The 21,202-nt window shown below is 36.7% G+C and overlaps 2 protein-coding genes across 3 annotated transcripts in view; both read left to right on the forward strand.

The window, feature by feature from the left end:
• Nucleotides 1–21,202, forward strand: part of LOC122976244 — a 1,153,509-nt gene that overhangs the window by 651,791 nt on the left and 480,516 nt on the right. The window lies entirely within an intron of this gene.
• Nucleotides 7,125–20,334, forward strand: LOC122976267 (aspartyl aminopeptidase). 2 transcript variants are annotated; one of them, XM_044344670.1, is made up of 16 exons: nucleotides 7,125–7,219; nucleotides 7,298–7,356; nucleotides 7,648–7,738; nucleotides 9,380–9,468; nucleotides 10,605–10,718; nucleotides 11,387–11,512; nucleotides 11,915–12,039; nucleotides 13,401–13,485; nucleotides 13,978–14,085; nucleotides 14,515–14,592; nucleotides 15,018–15,098; nucleotides 15,845–16,005; nucleotides 16,445–16,484; nucleotides 17,022–17,123; nucleotides 18,966–19,133; nucleotides 19,950–20,334. In XM_044344670.1, the coding sequence occupies exons 3-16, from the start codon at nucleotides 7,657–7,659 to the stop codon at nucleotides 19,998–20,000; spliced, it is 1,410 nt and encodes a 469-aa protein (XP_044200605.1). In that variant the 5' UTR covers nucleotides 7,125–7,219; nucleotides 7,298–7,356; nucleotides 7,648–7,656; the 3' UTR covers nucleotides 20,001–20,334. The 2 variants fall into 2 exon arrangements, with proteins under 2 accessions (XP_044200605.1, XP_044200604.1); XM_044344669.1 differs by lacking the exon at nucleotides 7,298–7,356 and having other exon boundaries at nucleotides 7,131–7,219.

The following is a 21,202-nucleotide window of genomic DNA, read 5'->3' on the forward strand; positions in this document are numbered from 1 at the left end:
AACACTGAAAAAGGTTTTGGTCCCTATAATCATCCCTCCTCTTCATACTTGGCATATATTTTTCCAATTTAAGTCATGGGGGACAAAATCTGTGCAAAAAATGCTTTTAAAAGTTTATCTGAAGTTAATATGAAGAGATTATCTTCCAACATAACAGTCTTTATAGTTCAAATTTCCCTCTTAGTGTCAGTAAATCTCACTGTACTTCAGCACCAATAACCAATAACTCATATTAGCTTCAGATAAATACATTTAAATCTTTAAATCTAATGGTCGGTATGAACAGGAGGAATGATTACAGCAAGCAAGACTGTTGTTTTAAGACGCACTCAAAAAACTGTGAACTTATCCTTTAATGTCTGTCTGGGAAGAGGTTGGGTTGGTGGTGCAACGCTCCTACTGACCATCAATGTTTTCTTTAAACCAATGATCTCATAATCTGTTTTTGACTGTAACCATCATCTAAACAAACACGGTTAGATCAGAAAACAGTCATGAATGAGTCTTTACTGTTTTTGGAAGGAGCTTCAGAGCAGAAAAATGCTCACGTGGGTCGTTTTCAGAAGCCGATGACGAACATCACTTTTACCAATTAGTTTAGAGGACTTGTTGGATCCTGGTCACACAGTTAAATGAGCAAATTTCCTCCTGCCTCTGTGATCTCATGACATAACAATGCGAGGACGGTGGCTTTCAAATCGTCCTCACATGGCGAGGCGGCGCAGGTCGTTAATGAAAGCATCCATTGGAGGAGGTGGGGAGGGGGGGAAAGCTTTGACTAACCTGCCTTAAAAAGGAAAACTATCCCATCCCGAGAGACAAAGAAGTACAGTATGTGCCTGCAGACGCTCCCAGAGCCGGAGAAAGCCCACATTCCCAAACAATACGGACCATTAATGATGATATCATTAGGATGTGTGACAGTAAAGTGGATTTAAAGGGACGTTTCCTACTGCCAGCAGACACACACACGCATCGATTCAAAGGAGCTCTGAGTCATTTCGAACTGTCTCGAAAATATGTTTAAAGGGAATAAAACTCTGATCGAAAACATCTACTGCTGATGTACGTCCATTTTGGGGGATAATTTTAAAGCAAACTTTGTTAAAAAGTTGTTCTGAGATGATTAAAAAAAACAGCAGATGGTGAAAATCTGGCAACAGATTTGATTAATTTGACTTCAGCAAGCCAAAACGTGCAGTTTGTGAATAGTTTAGCAAGAAATTTGTTATTATAATGACAGCAGAAGCATTCACAAACTTAAATTTATGCAGTATGATAACTTATTGGATATTTACATGTTATATAAAGAAATCTCTTGTTAGAATATATCAAAGAATAAAAAAGGGACAAAAGTGAGTTTAAAAAGCTTGATATTCCAGTTTTATACACTGTCTAAACTTTAGACTTGGATTTTAGTTATTCCAAATAATCAAGCTGAAAAGGTTTAAGTGGCCCACTTAAACATTGACAAATATGTATCCCAATGAGAAAAGGTCTTTAAAAAGTTTGACATTAACACATTTTCTTGGCGGGAAAGCAGAAAGTTTTTACTTTTTAATCCTGTTGCAATAAAGGATTAATAGACCTTCCTCCCTGCTGACACTGTGATTAACGCAGGTGTAACTAATATTCTTAATTAAAGCTGCAATTCATTTAAGTGCTCCAGTAATACAACACTGGTATCATGTTGACTGGTTCATTCTCAGCGTACTGGGACATAATTAATGTCATTAGTTGCACCTGTGCATTTCCTGCTGTGACAAGTCAAAATGTCCACCGAGTGTGAACTTTATGCACCTTGTAATTCCAACAGTAGAATAAAAAAGTGTTGCAGTATGTCCATTACTTCCTGCTAATGGTCCCACTATTACTGGTGTGAAAATTATAGACCGGTGACTCTACACCTGTTAGTGATGAGAGGAAATGATTTTTAAGGGTCCAAAATGTTAATTTACTGCTCACTATAGTGTAAACTATAACAGTTAAACTAATAATTAATGGATTTTGGACTTTAAATCATTTAAAATCATTTTTAGTAATTCCATGCTTTTTTACACAGTTGCATCTAATATAGTGTATTTAAAAGTATTTACAGTCGTTTTTGTGACATATGATGTGATATCTGTTCATTGTCATGCAAGTTGAGGACAATAAAGTTGTTTTAATTCGATTTGAGATGATCTAAACACATATGGAGAGAATTTAGACGCCGCTTATGACTTTTTTTTCCTCGCTGTTCCAAAACTGGCTTATATAGATTCAAGATTCAATAACTTTATTAGTCATTATGCAAGAACAATCTCAACCTCAAATAGTGCATTTGTATTTAAGACTTCACATGTGTTTACGAAGAATAAATAAGACAGAAATAAAGAGTGCAGAATACAAGAAATATAAAGTATAAAATGAAATTAGCAATAAAATACAACAAAAATACAACTAACGAGGTGCAAAAGCATCATCAGTAAAAGTGCAGTAAAGATAATTGATATCTGGGATGGGATGGCATCTAATTACAAGCAATTCTAATACTTTTTTAAAAATAACTACTATTATAAAAAAATAATTTTAATAGAGACGATGAACACTGAGCTGTTCAGCCCAGTAAGTGTTTAATTTAAAGGACCAGTGTGTAAGATTTAAGGGGATCTATTGGCAGAAATGGAATATAATATTCATAAGTATGTTTTAATTAGTGTATAATCACCTGAAAATAAGAATCATCTTGTTTATTTGTTACCTTAGAATGAGCCCTTTATATCTACATAGCTAGCAGGTCCTCTTCCACAGAGGCCGCCATGTTGCACCGCCATGTTTCTAGGGCTGTAGTCAACCAAAGAAAATCTTGGTCGACTGAAATCGTACATAATCTTCAACTAATCGATTAGTCACAGATGAGTTGGGTTGGAGGGGGGTGTTGCACAGTGAACTCACATTTCTCCGTTTTGCCTCTTCAGGTTAGGCTAACCTATTGTTGCTAACTTTGGAGCTAACCCTTTCACTTTTCCAGCACTTGAGGAAACAACAGACCTGACTTTTTAGCATTTATTAACTGTTACACTGGAGTCTGTATTGTACATTTATTGCCAGACTGAGAACTTATCGCTAAGCTTTTCCTTAGCACTGCCCTATTCCTAAACAGAGTTACGCTACCGATATTCATGGTTATTTTTGGCATTAAAAAAATATCTTTTGGCCTGGCGGGGAGTGTTTTGAATACAGGTAATTGTAATTCACAGGTAATTTGTTAGTCTGTCCCTCCTGCCGCAGGAAATAATGTGTTAATCCTGGAAGGCCGTTGATGTAGCACTTTTCTCCTTATGAAAGTAACATGGAGATTATTCGACCAATGAGAGTTTAGTTGGACAAGAGCATATCGACCAACTAATCGTCGGTCGATATACTCGACCAGGAGACTACAGCCCTACATGTTTCTACAGTAGCGGACAAACCAAACACTGGCTCTAGTGAGGGCCTTTAGCATTTTTCATGAGTTTCATGGCCACCTACACACTTGGAAGAGGAGCAGAGGGGTATTCACTTCGTTGCAATCTGCAGCTTCACCACTAGGCGCCACTAAATCCTACACACTGGTCCTTTAAATTTAAAGAGCAAGTTAGCAGCTGTAAATCTTGTTTTTTTTGTGCAGCAGTGATGTAGAAGTGTACTCCAGAGTGTGAAAAAGTGGAAAAAAAAAACTTTTTTCTCTATGAGGCTACTCTTTAACAAGCCTAGTTCAGTTGCTGTAACCCTAAAACTACTTGAAAATGTAAACATGTGGTTCTTGTATTTATTCTCACAGCTGTCTTGATTATCTTCCAGAGAGCAAAGAGTTCACTGTAAATATTTTGGGTTTCTTGTCTCTCCAACGTGTTAAATGCTGCTACGGTATGAACACCTGCTGCTGTGTTTGGGACACGTGTAATAAAGTTATGGCTTTATGGGAAAGTTTATTGCAGCTTCTTCTTCTTGCCTTTTGATGTCAGTCAGAGTCATGTGTATAAATCTATTAACTGTACATGATGGTCTCTGCACGCCGTTTACCTGCAGACACTCCAGTATAGTGAAAGCTCAGTCCTGTTACTCTGCTGCTGCCATTATATCAGTATAATTACACAACAGTAATGATGTGTATTTATAAAAACACTCATATGATCCCAGTATCTTCATCACTACTGTTCCTCCTCTTCTCACTCTTACAGCCTGTTGCTCTCACGTCTATTAATAGAGCCTGAAAGCTAGTGTGTGTGTGTGTGTGTGTGTGTGTTTTGGTGTGTGTGTGTTTTGGCCTCACTGGGCTTCCTCAAGAGCAGAAGAGACGAAGTGAGCTGACAGCTGAAGTAAACATCTCTTCATCGCCTTCAGACCTCCTCCTCCTCCTCCTCCTCCTCCCTTGGTGTTCAGGACTATATAAGGCCGGTTCCTGTGGTGATACAGTGATAAATGAATGCATGTAAACTAACAGCAGTGAGTCAGAATGAGAGAGGGAGGAGGAGGGGAGACGTTTTACTAATTAATTCAAAAATATTGGGGGTAATTCTGCTTTATTAACCCTAATTCAAAATTATTTTTTAACATAACATTACATGACATTAGTTTTTTGAGAATTTGGTGTCTAGAGTCACAACTGAAAGTAGAGAATATATGTTTTTTTTTTTCTTTTTAATGTATTATGAGCATTGCAAGAAGTTAAACAGTGCACAAAATGTCTCATCTACACTGTAAAAAAACAGTAAAAAGTCTGGTAGCAAAAGTTGCCAAACACTTACCGTCAAATAACAGTAAAAAAACCTTTACTTATTCTACAGAGATTTATTTTAAAAGTACTAATATTAACTAATATTTACTTTGGACATTGGACTACAGCCCGGCATCGGCCTGAGTGTCTGCCTGAAACACATGACTATTTTGGTATATATTTTCTTGCCAAATGTGGATTGTGTAGACTAATACATCCATTAATGTAGAAGACTGACATTGTTCAAACTTCAAGTATCATCAAGGAAAAACACCATCTTGTTTGCCTGATCTTGAAGGATTGCATTTGTCACACAGTTAAAGATTAAAGAGAAAGAGAGACCGTTCTGCTGCGGTTGAGTTACATTGACTTTGAACTAATGAGGGACTGCGAACAGAATAATGAAGCTCTGTCATGAAAAGCTGTCAATTCATAAGCTGTCTTGTCTGAATCAGAAACGGTCTGGTAATATTAGGCTTGGGAAAACGCTTTCAACAAGCTTTGAGCTCAATCCTGTCTTGCAGTGTTTTCTAGGTCTGTCTTTAAAGCCTGGGCTGCACGCACATGTCTCAAAATGTTAACTGTTCATGCTCAGTATCTACAATAATGCAAATAGGCAATTCAGCTAAATAAAAACTGTCAATTCTTTTCGAGTCTAATCAAAGTCAAGTCGAGTCTTATCAGTGTTTCCTTCCAGACACAAACAAATAATCTAATACATAATTAGTGTTAACATACAGATGTGAATCTGCATGCTAAAAAAAAGTCTCAAGTTCATACAGCAGATTGAAAGTCACGATGACTGTGATCCTCTGCAATGAGCCTTAGCAAACCTTGTCGTGAGAATACAAAAACAGAAAATATGTATCATGCTTTTTGTAAGCCATTTTCACATGATCCTATTTTTTTGTACAGTATAAAACCAATATTTACCAAGAATTTACTGTAAATAGATGAGATAATCACATACAATTAAAGCCTAAAGCTCTCAAGATACCTTTAATGGGTGCAAAAGCTGTATAGAGATAAGCGTAACTGTAAGAAAAAAAAAACACACATCCCACTCAAGCACATGTCAGAGGAACACTCTATTTGCAGAAGCGTCATTCCCAGTTTCCTTTCTTGGCCTTTTCATATTCTGTTGCCAGACACTTGGCCTTCAGCCATCTGTCCGCAGTCATCACACCGGACCTGTTGAAGTAGAAAAACTAATTATTTTTCTTGTTTTGCTATTGGGCGCTGAGATGTTTACGTGCTTTTGTCAGTTGGCTTTCACTCAGCTGTACTCGAGTGTACTTGTTATGTTTACATCACATTTCCACATTGTAGCTGCTGCTTCACAACAACTCACCCAGTCTGTAATGGGAGATCCAGATCCTGGAGGCCTTAAAGCTGCTCATCAAAGACTGAAACAAAAGAATTACAAGATATTATTTATACCTCTATGGGGAAAGAATACAAACATGCATGCATGCATACTTTGAGGCAGACATCAAGTATGTGGCCAAACAAGGTATAAATATATGGTTCATTTTTGTTTTATATTGATATTGATGCACTTTAAGAATTGATTGACACTATTGGGCAAGTAGGGTCTATCTGTGCTTTAACTATTTAGCAGCTGGAGATAAATTACAGCAGTAAATACACAGTAAATATACGTATCAACACTAGAAGAGAGAAAAACCTTTGCATACACTATGAATATAATAAAATATCAAATATAAACATAGGATAACATACTTTATACATTAGACAAGTGTGCAAAATTGTTGAAATTTTAAAAATGCAATGAGGTAGAAGAAGATGAATCATTTGTTGATCCTCTGACTTTTCCACCAGCAGCCACTTGGTGTTTAGTGAAATGTGTTGGTACCTATACACGGGTTTCTCCTTTACATACAATTAAGGATGCATGCAGCAGGGGGCCAGAAAACCCTTTTTTCAGAATCAGGTTTATTGCCGAGTAGGTTAGCACATATAAGGAAATTGCCCTGGTGTTGTGGTACAAAACAGTCAAAAATATACTCAAAAATGAAGTAATGCTAAATAATAGAAACAAGATAGAAAGAATTTACAATAAAAAAATACGTAAAATATACTTTTATAAATTTTAAATTGAAGTCAATTGAATTAAATGTACATAATGTTCACCAGGAGTAAACAGTGTATGCAGAGAGCAATTAATAGTTTCCTGCTGTTTATGTTTAGAGCAGTTTGCATATTTTGCATATGTGTAAACAAATAAACATAAAATCTATTTTATTTATAATTTTCTTAATAAAATTTGCAGACTAAATCTGTAATATAAAATAATGTGCGTTTTGTAATTACACCGCCTGACCACTAGGTGTCACTGTGGCGCTGCGTCTGAAAACACTGATTACTTCTGTCTGCTGCTGTCAGCTGATCCGTGTCTGTTTGTGTTTCCTGTTTCTCTCCGCTGGAGTTTAGAGTTTCAAAGTCCAATTAATGCAGGTAAGTCTCGTAAAAATGATTGTTGTTTCCTCGGGATGTGGAGCTGCTGCTCCTTCACATAAAGCTGCTTTGACTCAGTCCCGCAGAAGAAGAAGAGGAGCAAAGAACAACAGACGGAAAGCTCGAGTGTCGTACAGGTTAGCTAGCAAAGATTAGCTAAGAGCTGGTGCATCCTTTATCGGACAAGTGGGCAGTTTCCTGCTCTGGAGAAAACCATTTTTTAATTTTTTAACTGCTTTAATATAACTAAGCAGAAGTGTATTTGTATGTATTTCTGGCTTATCGGAAAGTAGAAAGCTGAGCTCTTTATATGGCTGTGTCCGATGTTGGAACTAGTCTTATGTGGTTAGCTGGTGGCTTTGCTGTCTCATTCCTTGTGGTGATTCTGAACGTTTGACATTTGATTTTTTTTGCTGTTTTTCCTTCAGTCTTTGATCATGAAGAGCTCCAAAGATGCCGTGCAGTCCGCTGCCAAAGAGTTCCTGCAGTTTGTCAACAGAGGAGTGTCTCCATATCACGGTAAAGTCAGAAAAAACTACGGATTTATCCTTTAATTTTACATCTTTTATCCCAAAACCAACACTTCCCATCCTGTACTAGACTGGTCACACACATTAACCATTAAAATTATATATATCTGTATATGTATATATATTGGAAATGTATCTTTTTAGGGTGAACTATATGTTTGCTTTTATTAAAAATACATTTTGAGGCATTTAGACTAAATTCTGTATCATATTTGTAATTTTATCTCAAAATATTGATATTTGTCTTGATATATTTAAGTTTCTGGACAGGAATGTCGGTTTGTAGTTATCCAGTAAATAAAATACCAAACAAATCATCACATTAAAGTAATAATGTAAAATCCTGCTCATTGATTTAAACTGTCAGCTGCTATTTTCCTTGTTTTTTTAGGTAAATTTTCAAATTGCTTAATTCATGATCTTCTGATTCGAACTGACAGAAAATTGGGACAGAAATGTAAAAAATAATCAATTAGGGCTGCAGCTATAGGTTATTTCTGTTATCAATTAATCTGCCGATTGTTTTCGCGCTTAATCAATTAATTCATTTTTGGTCTATAAAATGTCAGACAAAAGTAAAAACTGCCATCAAAATTCATCAAAACCTAAGTCAACATATTAAAAAGTGTCATTTTATTCAACCAAACCACAGAATATTCAGTTTATTCTCATATACAACGAACAAAAGCATCAAACAGTCACATTTCATGGTGAAATTTTGGCTTTTTTTTGCTAAAAAAAAAGACTGAAACAATAATTCACTTATTAAAAAATAGTTGCAGATCAGTTTCAGCTCTAATATCAACATTTAATTTAGAAATGAAGCTCATTGTTGATTCTTTACAACTAATTTTATGTTTCATTTAACATTCCTCTAAAATTAAAACATAAAAAACTCATCCTGTCACTCTTCTGGCAATTTGCTGTTTAATATGTGACTCGTTGTCTTTTGTACATTTTATCAAATCACCCGGATTTGCTTATTAATTCAACAACTGTTTTTTCCTGCAAAACTCTTGGACCACAAATGCATCACAGGAACCGTTAAGGATTTATTTTAAAGCTCATATTTTATTAGAGTTCTGTTTACTGAATCATTGCTTTTATTTATATGATTTAATAACAGGACAGATAAGTTGTATCTGATAAGGACAAAGAGATGTGCGTCTGTCAGCGTTTAGAAAGTGAGATGTGTAGTTTTTTTTAGGTTGACGGACGACTTTGAGCTTGAGATAAGAGATAAGAAAGAGTTTCTTCAGAGGTCACAGTGCAAAGTGCTGAAATTAAGTGTTTAATGATCATGACTTTAATACAAATGAAGTTCAATAGTACAACACTTGTAGTTTATTGCAGTTGTTTCCCAAACAAGAGGTTAAAACAAAAGATGAAGATGAGTTTTTAAACAGAGAAAAGCCACAAAGTCTCTTTTTCCTTCAGTTTCAGAGCTGAAAAGGTGAAAATTCATGAAAAATGGCAACAAATTAAGCTCTTTTTATTTCCACGTAGCCAAACTGGTGAAACTAATTTCAGCTTCTGTGAAAAATCAGTTTGACTTTTACAAAAACCTTCAGAGAGAGAAGAGAAACATGGCTGACGTGAAGCTTTTCCTCTTCGTTTTCCTCCCTCGCAGTGGTCGAAGAATGCAAGCGGCGTCTGTTGGAGGCGGGATTCATCGAGCTGAAGGAGTCGGAGCAGTGGGACATCAAGCCGTCCAGCAAGGTGAGTCAAGGTTAAAGGAAGGTCAAAGGATCAAAAGGACACACGAGCTCGTTGTTAGAGGATGAAGCAGGTTAAACTGTATATTTGGTCAATAAATCCCGTGAAAAAGACCAAAACCAACAACATACTGGGACCTCTGGTTCCTACTGAAGATCTGAATCTTTAAAAATGGCTCATAGATATATAGATTCATTTTAAATAAAAAAGGTTTACAGTAGTGATTTCCTAAATCTGCTGCCCACTGTAACAAACGTACTTAAACAGGAAGAAATAAAGTGTTTGTTGGGAACTTTTTTTAAGTGAACTTTTTGGGTTTTTAATGGGATTTGTTGAGTAAGTATTTATAAATACTTATCATGTAATTTAAGTCAGTTTTACAGCTTGAAAGCTTTTAAATTATCCATCAGTATATTAACCCATTATGACCTAAACCGAAAGCATTGTGTATTTCAGCAAATCACGATGCATTACATCGGTCATGCGTCTTAAAAACGATGACATCATATAAAACTCTCACGTTGCATCCGACTCTAAAGGGGGAAGCACATGAACGTCGCACCTGGTCTTAAAGGGTTTAACGCGCAAATATCTCATCAAGTCTTCATGTTTTCAGGTCAAAGTGTGTTTTTATATATTTGTAAAACCTCAAATATGAAAATGAGACAAGTTGCAGGATTTGAAATCTTTGGAAAGTTTGTCAAACACCAACAAAACTAAAAGATTTTTCACAAAAAACTCAAATTATAGAGAGTGAGGAGTTTCAAAAGAAATATGTTTTATTTCAAATTGATTTTAAGGAAAACAATTACAACACCAGACCCTTAAAGTCATACTGACACCAATACAGTTCTACAGTCAACAGGTGTGTAGTATAAACATACTGTCAAACTCCGTCAAACACACCACACTTGTTTTCACCACCACAGACTGTTTGGGTTGTAGCTGCTGTGAGCCAATCACACGTCACATTAAATAGAAGAACGCTTGCTGTGATTGGCTGCAAGCAAAACCATACAAATAGTCTTATTTTTTCTAGATCTGCGTATCAAATGCAGGTATCGTTTGAGCACTAATTTTAAGTGTTAGATGAGAAACTTTGTCCATAATATTTAATTTCCGTCGTCTTCTCTCCGCAGTACTTTGTGACCAGGAACTTCTCCAGCCTCATCGCCTTCGCCGTGGGCGGACGCTACCTGCCAGGAAACGGCTTCTCCATGGTCGGGGCCCACACAGACAGCCCCTGCCTCAGGGTGAGAGCCCGCCCCGCTTCCACCTGTCAATCATATCGACCTTTTTTGACTTTTCTTAACATCCCCAAAGAGCAGCCCGAAAAAAACTCTGAACACATTTAATTAACGTCTTGACGGGGAAGTCGAAATATGAGGAGACAGAATTCCCCGGAGTGAAGATACACTAATAATACTAAGAGTCGTGCATGAGGAGTAGTTTTTAATATTAATGTGTTAAATATGAGACGTTTGGACGTGTAGAAGCCAAAGTCTGACAGCGTCTTGACTCCAAACGCTGCGCTATGATGCAAAAAATCGAAAGTAACTTTAAAAAATAAAAACATTTTTCTTTTTATTGTAAGTGCATCACATTTATTGGGAGTCAGACCATGCAGCTTGTATAACAGTGTCTCCTTTTAACTTTAATTACTGCCCAATTAAAGTGTCTCTGCTGCAACAGGTTTTCCAGTAAAACCTATTATGTGACTTTATCACAACAGATTTAACACCAGCTGGTTTTGAGATGTATACGATGACCTTTTTAAGTGATGACAGTGAACGTTGAACTGTTCTGTTGTTTATTCTCATATTTATGTCAATCTGTGAGTTCAGCATCCGACCCAGAACATGAACCTGAGTGGATATGAAGTGTGTTTATCAGATTGTTTCTCTGACTGTCTGTGGTTCAGGTGAAGCCGAGGTCTAAGAAGACGAAGCAGGGCTGTCTGCAGGTCGGGGTCGAGTGCTACGGCGGCGGCATCTGGAACACCTGGTTCGACCGCGACTTGACCATCGCCGGCCGCGTTATGGTGAAGGTACGAAGATTATTACTGTGGTCTGGATTCATTCACAGTTTAAGTCAAACTAGTGATGTCTGATGCACATCTGGTTGACAGGACAGGTCATTTTTTCACAGTATAATCGGTACAATTTTAGATATTTGTACTGAAGTATTTTGTGAGACAGTTTTAATTTTCTCTTAAATAGAAAAACTGGTCAAAGTTGGATTTAGAAATGTAATTTGTATTATAAACATTTTGCATTTTCAGTCATTTTTAGTAGTTTTTTTTTTCTCCTGTTTCTACTTTTTGATCTGTTGAAACATAAAATCTGTGTGAAAATGAATTTAAACTGATCTACACCTGTTAATAAAGTCTTAAAAATGTGTTAATGTGTGTGTGTGTGTGTGTGTGTGTGTGTGTGTCGTCCTCCTGCAGAGTGACAGCAGGCTGGTCCACCGGTTGATCCACGTGTCCAGACCTCTGCTCAGGATCCCTCACCTGGCGATCCACCTGCAGAGAGACATCAACGACTCCTTCGGCCCCAACAAGGAAAACCACCTGTCAGTAACAAACACTGAGCTTTAGAGGGATTATTAAAGGAGAAAATGAATTATACTGAGTTCAGATGGAAATAGAATAAAAAGAACAACAGATAAAATTATACAAAACCGTGACCCTAACCCCTAACCCTTAACCCTTAACCCCTAACCCTAAATCCTACCCCTACCCCTTAGGGTTAAGCTTGTAGTGTTTTGTTGAATGTTTACTGATAATTATGATTTTGAAACTGAGATACAAATTTTGATCAAACAGAAAATACTTTGGTAATTCTTCATTTTACGGGTCCTTTAGTTTTATACTAATTTCCTGGAAATTTTCTGGGTAATTTTGCAGGTATTTAGTAGTAAATTTTTAGGATGTTTTACAGAGAGGATGGTGCTGACCTAATATGCTAATATATCATTAAACGCACAAAACTACACTCTGAAAACAAAGTATTTTCTGTCTAAAGATTTTTTGCAAATTAACATCTACATACAAACATAAATATAATCAGTGTTTACTTTAATAAACCAACTCAATACTTTTTTCAGGTTTTTCTTATAATTTTTACCAAATTGCATCAAACCTTCTGCTAAACGTTCTAAAAATTAAACAGCAAAACTCAGAAGATTTCCAGGAAATTTGTGTAAAATAAAAGGACCTGTTAGATAAAAATATTATTAATATAAAATATTATTTTTTATATATTGTGGTTTTAGTAAACATGTAGGAAAAGGGTGAATTTTCTAAATATTTAAAGTGTGAACTGAAGGATAAGCAGGGTAGAAAAAGGATGTCACTAAATCTGGAAATTTTCTGGGTAATTTTGCAGGTATTTAGTAGTAAATTTTTAGGATGTTTTACAGAGAGGATGGTGCTGACCTAATATGCTAATATATCATTTAATGCACAAACTACACACTGAAAACAAAGTATTTTCTGTCTAAAAATAATATAATATAATCAGTGTTTACTTTAATAAACCAACTCAACACTGTTTTCAGGTTTTTCTTATAATTTGTACAAATTGCATCAAACCTTCTGCAAAGTGTCCTAAAATTAAACAGTAAATCTCAGAAGATTTCCAGGAAATTAGTGTAAAATGAAAGGACCTGTAAGATGAAGCGTTACCAGTTACCAGAAATTTTAAATATTATTTTTTTTATATTGTGGTTTTAGAAAATATGTAGGAAAAGGGTGATTTTTCTAAATATTTAAAGTGTGAACTGAAGGACAAAACGTTACACGATTGGACCAAAACATCATTAGAACCATGACTACTGGATGTTTAACAGTAAATGAACATGAGATGTGGTTTAAATGTGGAGTTTGTGCCCAAACTTACTTGTTTGTTTGTTTGTTTGTGTTTTCGTCTCAGCGTCCCCATCCTCGCCACTATCGTCCAGGAGGAGCTGGAGACAGGAAGTGCATCTTCTGGAGACGCCGTCTGTGCTGCCAACACGGTAAAAACCAACAGTCGCACATATTTAACTCTCTGACATTTAAGATGTCAGAAGATCTGGATAAAAACTTGAGTCCAAAAGGCATTTATTGGTTTGTTTTTAATGCGACACATAGCAGGAAGTTATCATTTCTTTATAAATTTTCAGAGAAAACTCTCCTCTCCCGAAATATTTGAGCAGTTCTTTAACTTTTTAGAGATCAGAGACGTAATCAAGATGATTTCCAGGACTTAAAAGGTTGAATAATTGACTGTATAGAAAAATGATTTACTGATATTACATAGTTTCATTTATAATATCATAAACACCAACAAAGATTGTTAAATAAAGTCAGGAAATCATAAGCTGTATCACCTAAATATCCCTTACTGAATAAATACATTATATTAGTTTGATGTCTGATTGTTCATCGGTTGTGTTAATAAAAAATGTTAAAAACAAGTGATTTGAAACTGCGAGCTGATTATTGAGTGTTTTGTTTTCCCTCCTCAGGCGGAGAAACACCACCCGGCGCTGGTGAAGGTCTTGTGTTCGGAGCTTGGTGTCCAACCTGAAGCTCTGATGGACTTTGAGCTCTGTCTGACCGACACGCAGCCTGCGGTGAGTCTGCAAATAAACCATTAACTTCCTGTCACTTCCTGTTGTCCAGTTCAGTCAGGCTAATTGACAACGAACCATGCGAGACTTTGTCAGGGAAAGAACGATTAAGTCTCTAAAACCATCAGATATATATTTCAATTAGCAGGTTGTTGTATTTTTATAAATAATGTAACATTTATAACACTCAGACCTGTTTGTTTTCTCATCTTTCATCCAAGAAAAACTGTAAAACAAACAGAAATCACATCCAGAAATGCAAACATGTCAAAACACAGCTGCGTCTGTCTCATTAAGACAATGAGGAAGTGATAAATCAGGGTAAAATATATAGAGAGACTTATTATTATTATTATTATTATTATTTTACATGAAAGCATTATTTGTATTCAGTCGATCTGTTTGTAATTTGTGTATTTTTACATTCTGCAGGCGTTGGGAGGTGTGTATGAAGAGTTCATTTATGCTCCTCGTCTGGACAACCTGCACAGCTGCTACTGCGCCCTGCAGGTCAGAGTCTGTACTACACATCACAACAGAATCACATCTCTGTACCCGTTAACCTGCAGCCTCAATACTTTCATCCTTTACTATCTGAAGGTTTTATCCAGAGACTCAGAAGCAAATATTGTTATTTATAAGTCTTCTTCTTCTGTTGTTTGGTCTAAAAACAATGATGGAGGTTATTTTAAAAGCCCAACAAACAGTCCAACAAACATCTGCTGAATTCATAAAAATGAGAATTGGCAGTAAGCTTAAAGTCTTTTTACTCTTTAAAAAAAGTCACAAAACATCCAATTAAATTAGCTTGTTGGCTAACAAAGACTTAATCCAGATGTTTTTATAATATCTCGTGATGTGTTTAATCGCAGTGACTGCTTCATTTGTTTTAACAGTCCAGTTCTCACTTCTTTCTGTCTCTGTTTCTGTCTCAGGGCCTGATGAAGTCCTGCTTAGGAGACTCTCTGGCTAAAGATCCCAACGTCCGCATGATCACCCTGTATGACAACGAGGAGGTGAGATCTCCTCGACTCGTCTGATGAGGGGGAAAAAAAAAGTGACTTTGAACGCCTCGTGGCAGTTGGTTCGTGGCGTGTTGTGTCTCCCAAACAGCTGTTGCTTTGTGTTTTTTCGCACACAATTGTTTCAAATGATTAGTAATCATGTGGCTGAATAAGAGCTTGTGGAAAATGGGAAACAAGTGTACAAACAAACAGATTCATTCCTGCAGACCGTCGCGTTGGAACGTTTCACTTATTTTCGATCAACAAAAGAAGAAGAAAGAATGAAACTGTGGTTGATCTTTTTAGGTGGTTTCCATTCTTCTGTCAGCTTGTGATGACGCGTTCGAGTCTGTAGGAGGAAAAAAAAGTGAAGTTTCAGAGGAAGAAGTGAAACAAAGGCTTAAAAAACATCAATATAATGTTCAGTAAAAGCTTCGGAAAGTAACGCTGAAATGATTAAACCATTTGTTGATCCACAGAAATGAGATTAACAGTTTATTGATTAATCTTGTCAGTATTTATGAAGCAAAAATGCAAAATATTCTCCGCTTCCAGCTTCTCAGATGTGAAGAATTACAGCTTTTCTCTGTTTCACATCTTTGTAAACTGAATATATTTGGTTTTAGACTGTTGGTTGGTCAAAACAAGACATTTGAATATGAGCAGAGTATCATCTGTATGTTTTAAAAAGTGTGTTTGGGCCTTCATGAAGTGTGTGTGTGTGTGTGTGTGTGTCTGTGTGTGTGTGTGTCCTGCAGGTGGGGTCAGAGAGCGCTCAGGGTGCTCAGTCCAACCTGACGGAGCTCATCCTCAGCCGCCTCTCCGCCTCCCCGTCTAACCTCACCGCCTTCCAGCAGGCGGCGCCGCTCTCCTTCATGATCAGCGCCGACATGGCGCACGCCGTCCATCCGAACTACCAGTCAGTAACAACAACACACCAAGAAACACAGCAGAGTGACTGAAGCCTTAATGATGAATGAAAATATGTTTTTATTATAGAAATACTGAACAGAAAAGTTCTGGTTCAAAAATACAGAAGATTTCATGCAAACTGACATTTTCTTTTACTTTATATTTGATGCATTATTTCATATAATTGTGATTTTACTGCTGAATCACAGTTGATCCTCAATCAAAAAGCTTCAAATCCAGTCATTTTATCATCAGTTGCACATAAACTAAATGTAAACACATACTGCAGGAAACTGAAGATATAAGAAATAAAAAATGACATTTAGATCATTTAATCAGACGTTATGATGGTTCAGTCATTCTTTTTTATCTCAGATTATAAAGAATCAACAGCAGAAAGTTGAATTCTTTTCACTTTTAATAAAAACTTGTGATCTTGTTTTCAGGGAGAAACACGATGAGAACCATCGACCAGCTTTCCACAAGGTGAAGAGATCTGTCAATAAAAATAACAACATACAAACACACAAACCTGTTTTTAAAGACATTTATGACATTGAACTGCATCATATACTGTTTATAATGCTTCATATGTGGCTCATGGTTCACGTATGTTGATTATAAATCTGATATTTGCTTAAATTTTGATAGTTTTGTTTATTGTTGCTGCCTAAAAATCTTCTTTATTTAAGTAAAAATACTGAAAACAATGTAAACATAATGTTTCTTTTTATTATTGATGCATTTTTTGGGTTTTTTTGGTTTCCAGTGACTCCAGATTAATAACCGTGCTAATCGATCATCAATAGTTTCAACTGTCTCATGATTCATCAACCAAAATTAATTGAGAATCAATTATGAGCAGCTGCGTTTATTTCCAGCAGACTGTCCTCACTTTCAGAAAAACATTAACATCGATATAAACACTCAGGCTACTTAAAATCATAAAGTTTTGTAATATTAATAACAAACTGTGTGAGTTCTGAGTCATTCACCTTTATCAATATCTTTTTTTCCTTTCAGGGTCCAGTGATCAAGTTCAACAGCAACCAGCGCTACGCCACCACGGCCGTCACCGCCTCTGTTATCAGAGAGGTCGCCAGCCAGGTCAACGTACCTCTGCAGGTACTGTGTGTGTGTGTGTGTGTGTGTGTGTGTGTGTGTGTGTGTGTGTGTGTGTGTGTGTGTGTGACTACGGATGTATTGTTTGCAGACGGAGGTTCGACAGCTTTTCATTTCTTTGTGTGTCTTGAGTCACTCGGCAGCGAACGCAGCATCCTAGCAACGCGCTGTGCTGCTCCAGGACGACGGAAGAGAGGAAAAGAGAAGAATTTATATGTGTGAAATAAAGACTCGGGAACAAAAACAAGAGCAGCTCATCAACAGTAATTACAAGAAAACAGGATGGTGCACAGATGTCGACAGACTAACACGCATGCAACAGTGTCAGAAATGGACAGAAACTCACAAAACAAAGATTGTTCTCAGTCAGTCAATCAGTGTTCATCTGACTGAGAACATCAAGTCAATATGTTTATAATGTGAGGAATCATCTGTTTTGGACATAATGACATTTAAACACTAATGAAAATCACATTCAGACAAGACATAAATATGTGGTCAATAAAGGAACTTTTCAAATAAAAAAAAATGTGAAGGAAACATGATGATGAGACACGTTTTGGGTTCATATTATGTTCCTTTATGTTATAAACATTGCTGTAAAACAGTAAAGTGAGATATCGATTCACTGCTTTGCTTCAGATAAACCGAACAAAAAATAAAAACCACGACAAAAGAGAAAAAGGAGATTGAAGAGAACAAAAGAGCTGTGATACATACATTATCCTTTTCCAGTCCTGCGAACAAAACCTCTGAATTACCCCTGAGAGGGAGATAAGGAGGAAGAACGGGGGAAAGGTTGTTGTGTGTGTCGCCCGCAGTGAAAAGCTGAGCCGAGGTTTAATAACAGCAGAGACACCTGAGCAGCTTCAGCAACGTCGCAACTGCAGACTCACATCTGTGAAATCCTCCAGTTAAAACATTACAACACAACTACACAACAAGGCGCAACTAAAACAACAACAAAATGCAAATAAACCAAGTTTTTGTTCCCTGATCACGTTGAAAAGATGTTGTTGTTTATGACTAGATCTTAATCTACAGTATTTCTACAAACACCAAATCTCTTCATCAGTATTTTCTGTTTTTAATTTTGCTTAATGAAACTAGCAGATGCTGAATCACTTTAATATCAACAAAAGTTGAAGTTATATCATGTTGAAGAGGTTTAGGAAAATGAGTCATTTACATCTGATTCTTAACCAACAAAAGAAAGAAGCAACAAAATTAAGAACAGATGATGCATATTTATTTAATTTTTTTAACATGAACAATGCACATTTATCAGCATCAGTGTTAGCCAAGTGGCTAATTTTCAACCGTGGTCCTTTGACCAGATTGAAATAACGAGAAAACAAACAACATGAGGAAGCTGGTGGACAAATACAATGCAGGTTTATGTTTTATTGACTCATATAGCTAATTAAAGCTGTACTTTACTGTTCTTGATCCGTTTGTAATGTTTTCTCTAATTCCTCTGCAGAGCTAGTTGTAGTTTTTTAACTCCGAACAACCAGAGCAGCTTTTTAATGTTGGACATGTTTCCAACTCAAAAAGTCAGAAAGTTTCTGACTTCTGGGTTTATGTCTGTTAATCGTTACACTGTTGGAGTGTTCATGTCATAGTTAACATGTTTCCAACTTGACCTGAAGACTGAGGGAACAGCTGATGAATCCTGGTTCAGTGCTGTTCGTAGACACTGCGGAGCCTCCTGATGGCCACTAGAGGGCACACAGGCTGAAACTGAGCAACTAAATAAATCTATTCTAGAAAACAATGAAGTAAATGAAAGAAATTCAGATGTTTTCAGTCATTTTTAATCACCTCTGACCCCTCCTCCTGCAGGATGTGATGGTGCGTAACGACAGCCCGTGTGGAACCACCATCGGACCCATCCTGGCCGCCAGGCTCGGCGTCCCCGTGGTCGACATCGGAGCTCCGCAGCTCTCCATGCACTCCATCAGGGAGATGTGCTGCACTTCCAGCGTCCTGCAGAGCACCTCCCTCTTCAAGGTAACCCTCAACTGCGAAACAAACACACCTGCACTCTCTGCGGGAGGCTCCTGGTGCGAACGCCACTGCAGAGGGTTGTTTGGTGATGATTGCAAGAGTAGGAAGTCAAAACGTTACTGCAAACAAACACTACAAAGGCAATAATGTAATTTCTCCCTTTGTTTTGAGTTGAATCAACACGTCTCTGACAGTCTCAACAAACACTGAGCTTCATAAAGTTAAAATATATTGCAAAACTGTTTGGATCCAAACATTCTCTGGTTCCAGCTTCTCAAATTTGCTCTTTTCTCTGTTTAATATCTTTATAAATTGAATATCTTTGGGTTTCGGACTGTTACACCACATTCAGACCGACAGAGTGACGCCAAACCCTCATCGTGATCTTTCTGAATGGGTCAATGTGTGTCAGCCAATCCAGTTTTGGTGATCTGGCATTTCTATCAGGGATGGAAATTAATTTAATGATACTGACGTTTAAACTTTGTTGAACCAACGCCCTGAAAACAGAGAAAGCGAGAGGGAGAGAACAGAGAGAAGAGGGAGATCTTGAGGAAAACATTTCCACTTTTTTCTCCTCGGTTTGTATTTCTTAACACTGAAGCATCACGCATGAATCCTGCAGATGGACGTTAGTCACATATCTCGTCAGGTCTGCAAGTAATTCAGGAATTAAATGACTCGAATAACAGATGAGTCACAGTGTTTTCATTTATAAGCATTCTTTTTATGTAGATCTCCTGCAGATGTGTCACATTTTCTTTAATTTTGTGTCTGTTTTAAACTGCAGTCCTACTTCCTGTCTGCTTCCTCCTGCAGGGTTTCTTCGAGTTGTTCCCCACAGTGAGGAGCACGCTGGTCGTCGACTAGAAGCAGGGACTATTACTGACGGAAATAAAGGATCACATGTGTTATTTTCACCCTGAAGCTGCACTACTTGTAATACTGCACATCCAGGTTTCAACACATATTGATGCAAAGAAGGGTAACATCGAAAATGTGTGCTGAAAATGTCAAATCCTTTTTTTTAAAACTCCTTTATTGTGCACAATATTGTGCACTTTTACTTGAAACTCCAACACGCTGTGATTATACTCCCAATAAAGGAAATCACTTTCAAACACAGATCAGGCAAACACTTCTTCATCTTTCTTACTGACTGAAATTGTTTAGAAAATAATAAAATATTGAAAAGTTTTTCTCAGACTCGTCTGGTGGTTTGAGTTTGTGTGTCGTCTCCTCTTTCTGTCAAAAACAAAGCAAAATATCTCATCTGAAGTTTAGTAAATATACAAATGATGGCAGGAGATGCTGCTGTAACTGAATCTCACCTCCTCAGTTTTAATAAAACGATGTGAGGAGGCAGGTCTACCGCTCTGCCGAGTGTTTTTTTTGTCAGAATGATGTGAACCTCAGATCCACATGAGCCACGTCGTGATGCAGTGAGTGAGGAGGCTGGAGATGGGAACTCTCCACACTGCAAGAAATGTCTGTTTTCACTCTGTCATGTAGTCTTAACTCTGAGTTTTATCACTTTATTTATCTTAGAAAGGAGTGGACGATCCTGGCAGAGTGAAATATCCTGAAATGAGAAAATACAGGAGGTGAAAAAAATAACTGAATCAGCTTATAATAAATAAATAATTCTTTTGAAGCTCATAATTATATTGTGCTGAGCCTGTCAGAGATGTTAATTAAACTTAATGGACGTCTTTGTAGTTTTTAGTGAAGTTTTTAAGTCGATGTTGGTCTCCTGTTGACCAAACATGCTTTAACTTGTAACACATCATATAATTTATATATTTTAACAATTCAGGCTACACTAATGTAAATTTATACTAATCTTGTACTCAGTGTATTAAAAATTCATAATTAGTACAACTTCATATACTTAAGTGTACTTAACTGCTATTTTAAAACAACATTAAGTTGTAATTAAATGTATTTAAGTAAACTGTTTTGCAGTAATACTGACTTTTTGAGCTTATACTTTGTGTATATCTAAACTATATTGTCACAACTATTAATAAACATTTAATACACTACGAATACCTGTTGAATATACTTAAAAT

This window comes from Thunnus albacares, chromosome 24, assembly GCF_914725855.1.
Source record: "Thunnus albacares chromosome 24, fThuAlb1.1, whole genome shotgun sequence".
NCBI classification, from domain to species: Eukaryota; Metazoa; Chordata; class Actinopteri; order Scombriformes; family Scombridae; genus Thunnus; species Thunnus albacares.

Bases quoted from the DNA above. Each gene is read 5' to 3' on its own strand.
- LOC122976267 (XM_044344669.1), top strand. The intron at 12,040-13,400 runs GTCAGTAACAAA...TTTTCGTCTCAG, and splicing joins CCCAACAAGGAAAACCACCT to CGTCCCCATCCTCGCCACTA. The intron at 17,124-18,965 runs GTACTGTGTGTG...CTCCTCCTGCAG, and splicing joins AGGTCAACGTACCTCTGCAG to GATGTGATGGTGCGTAACGA.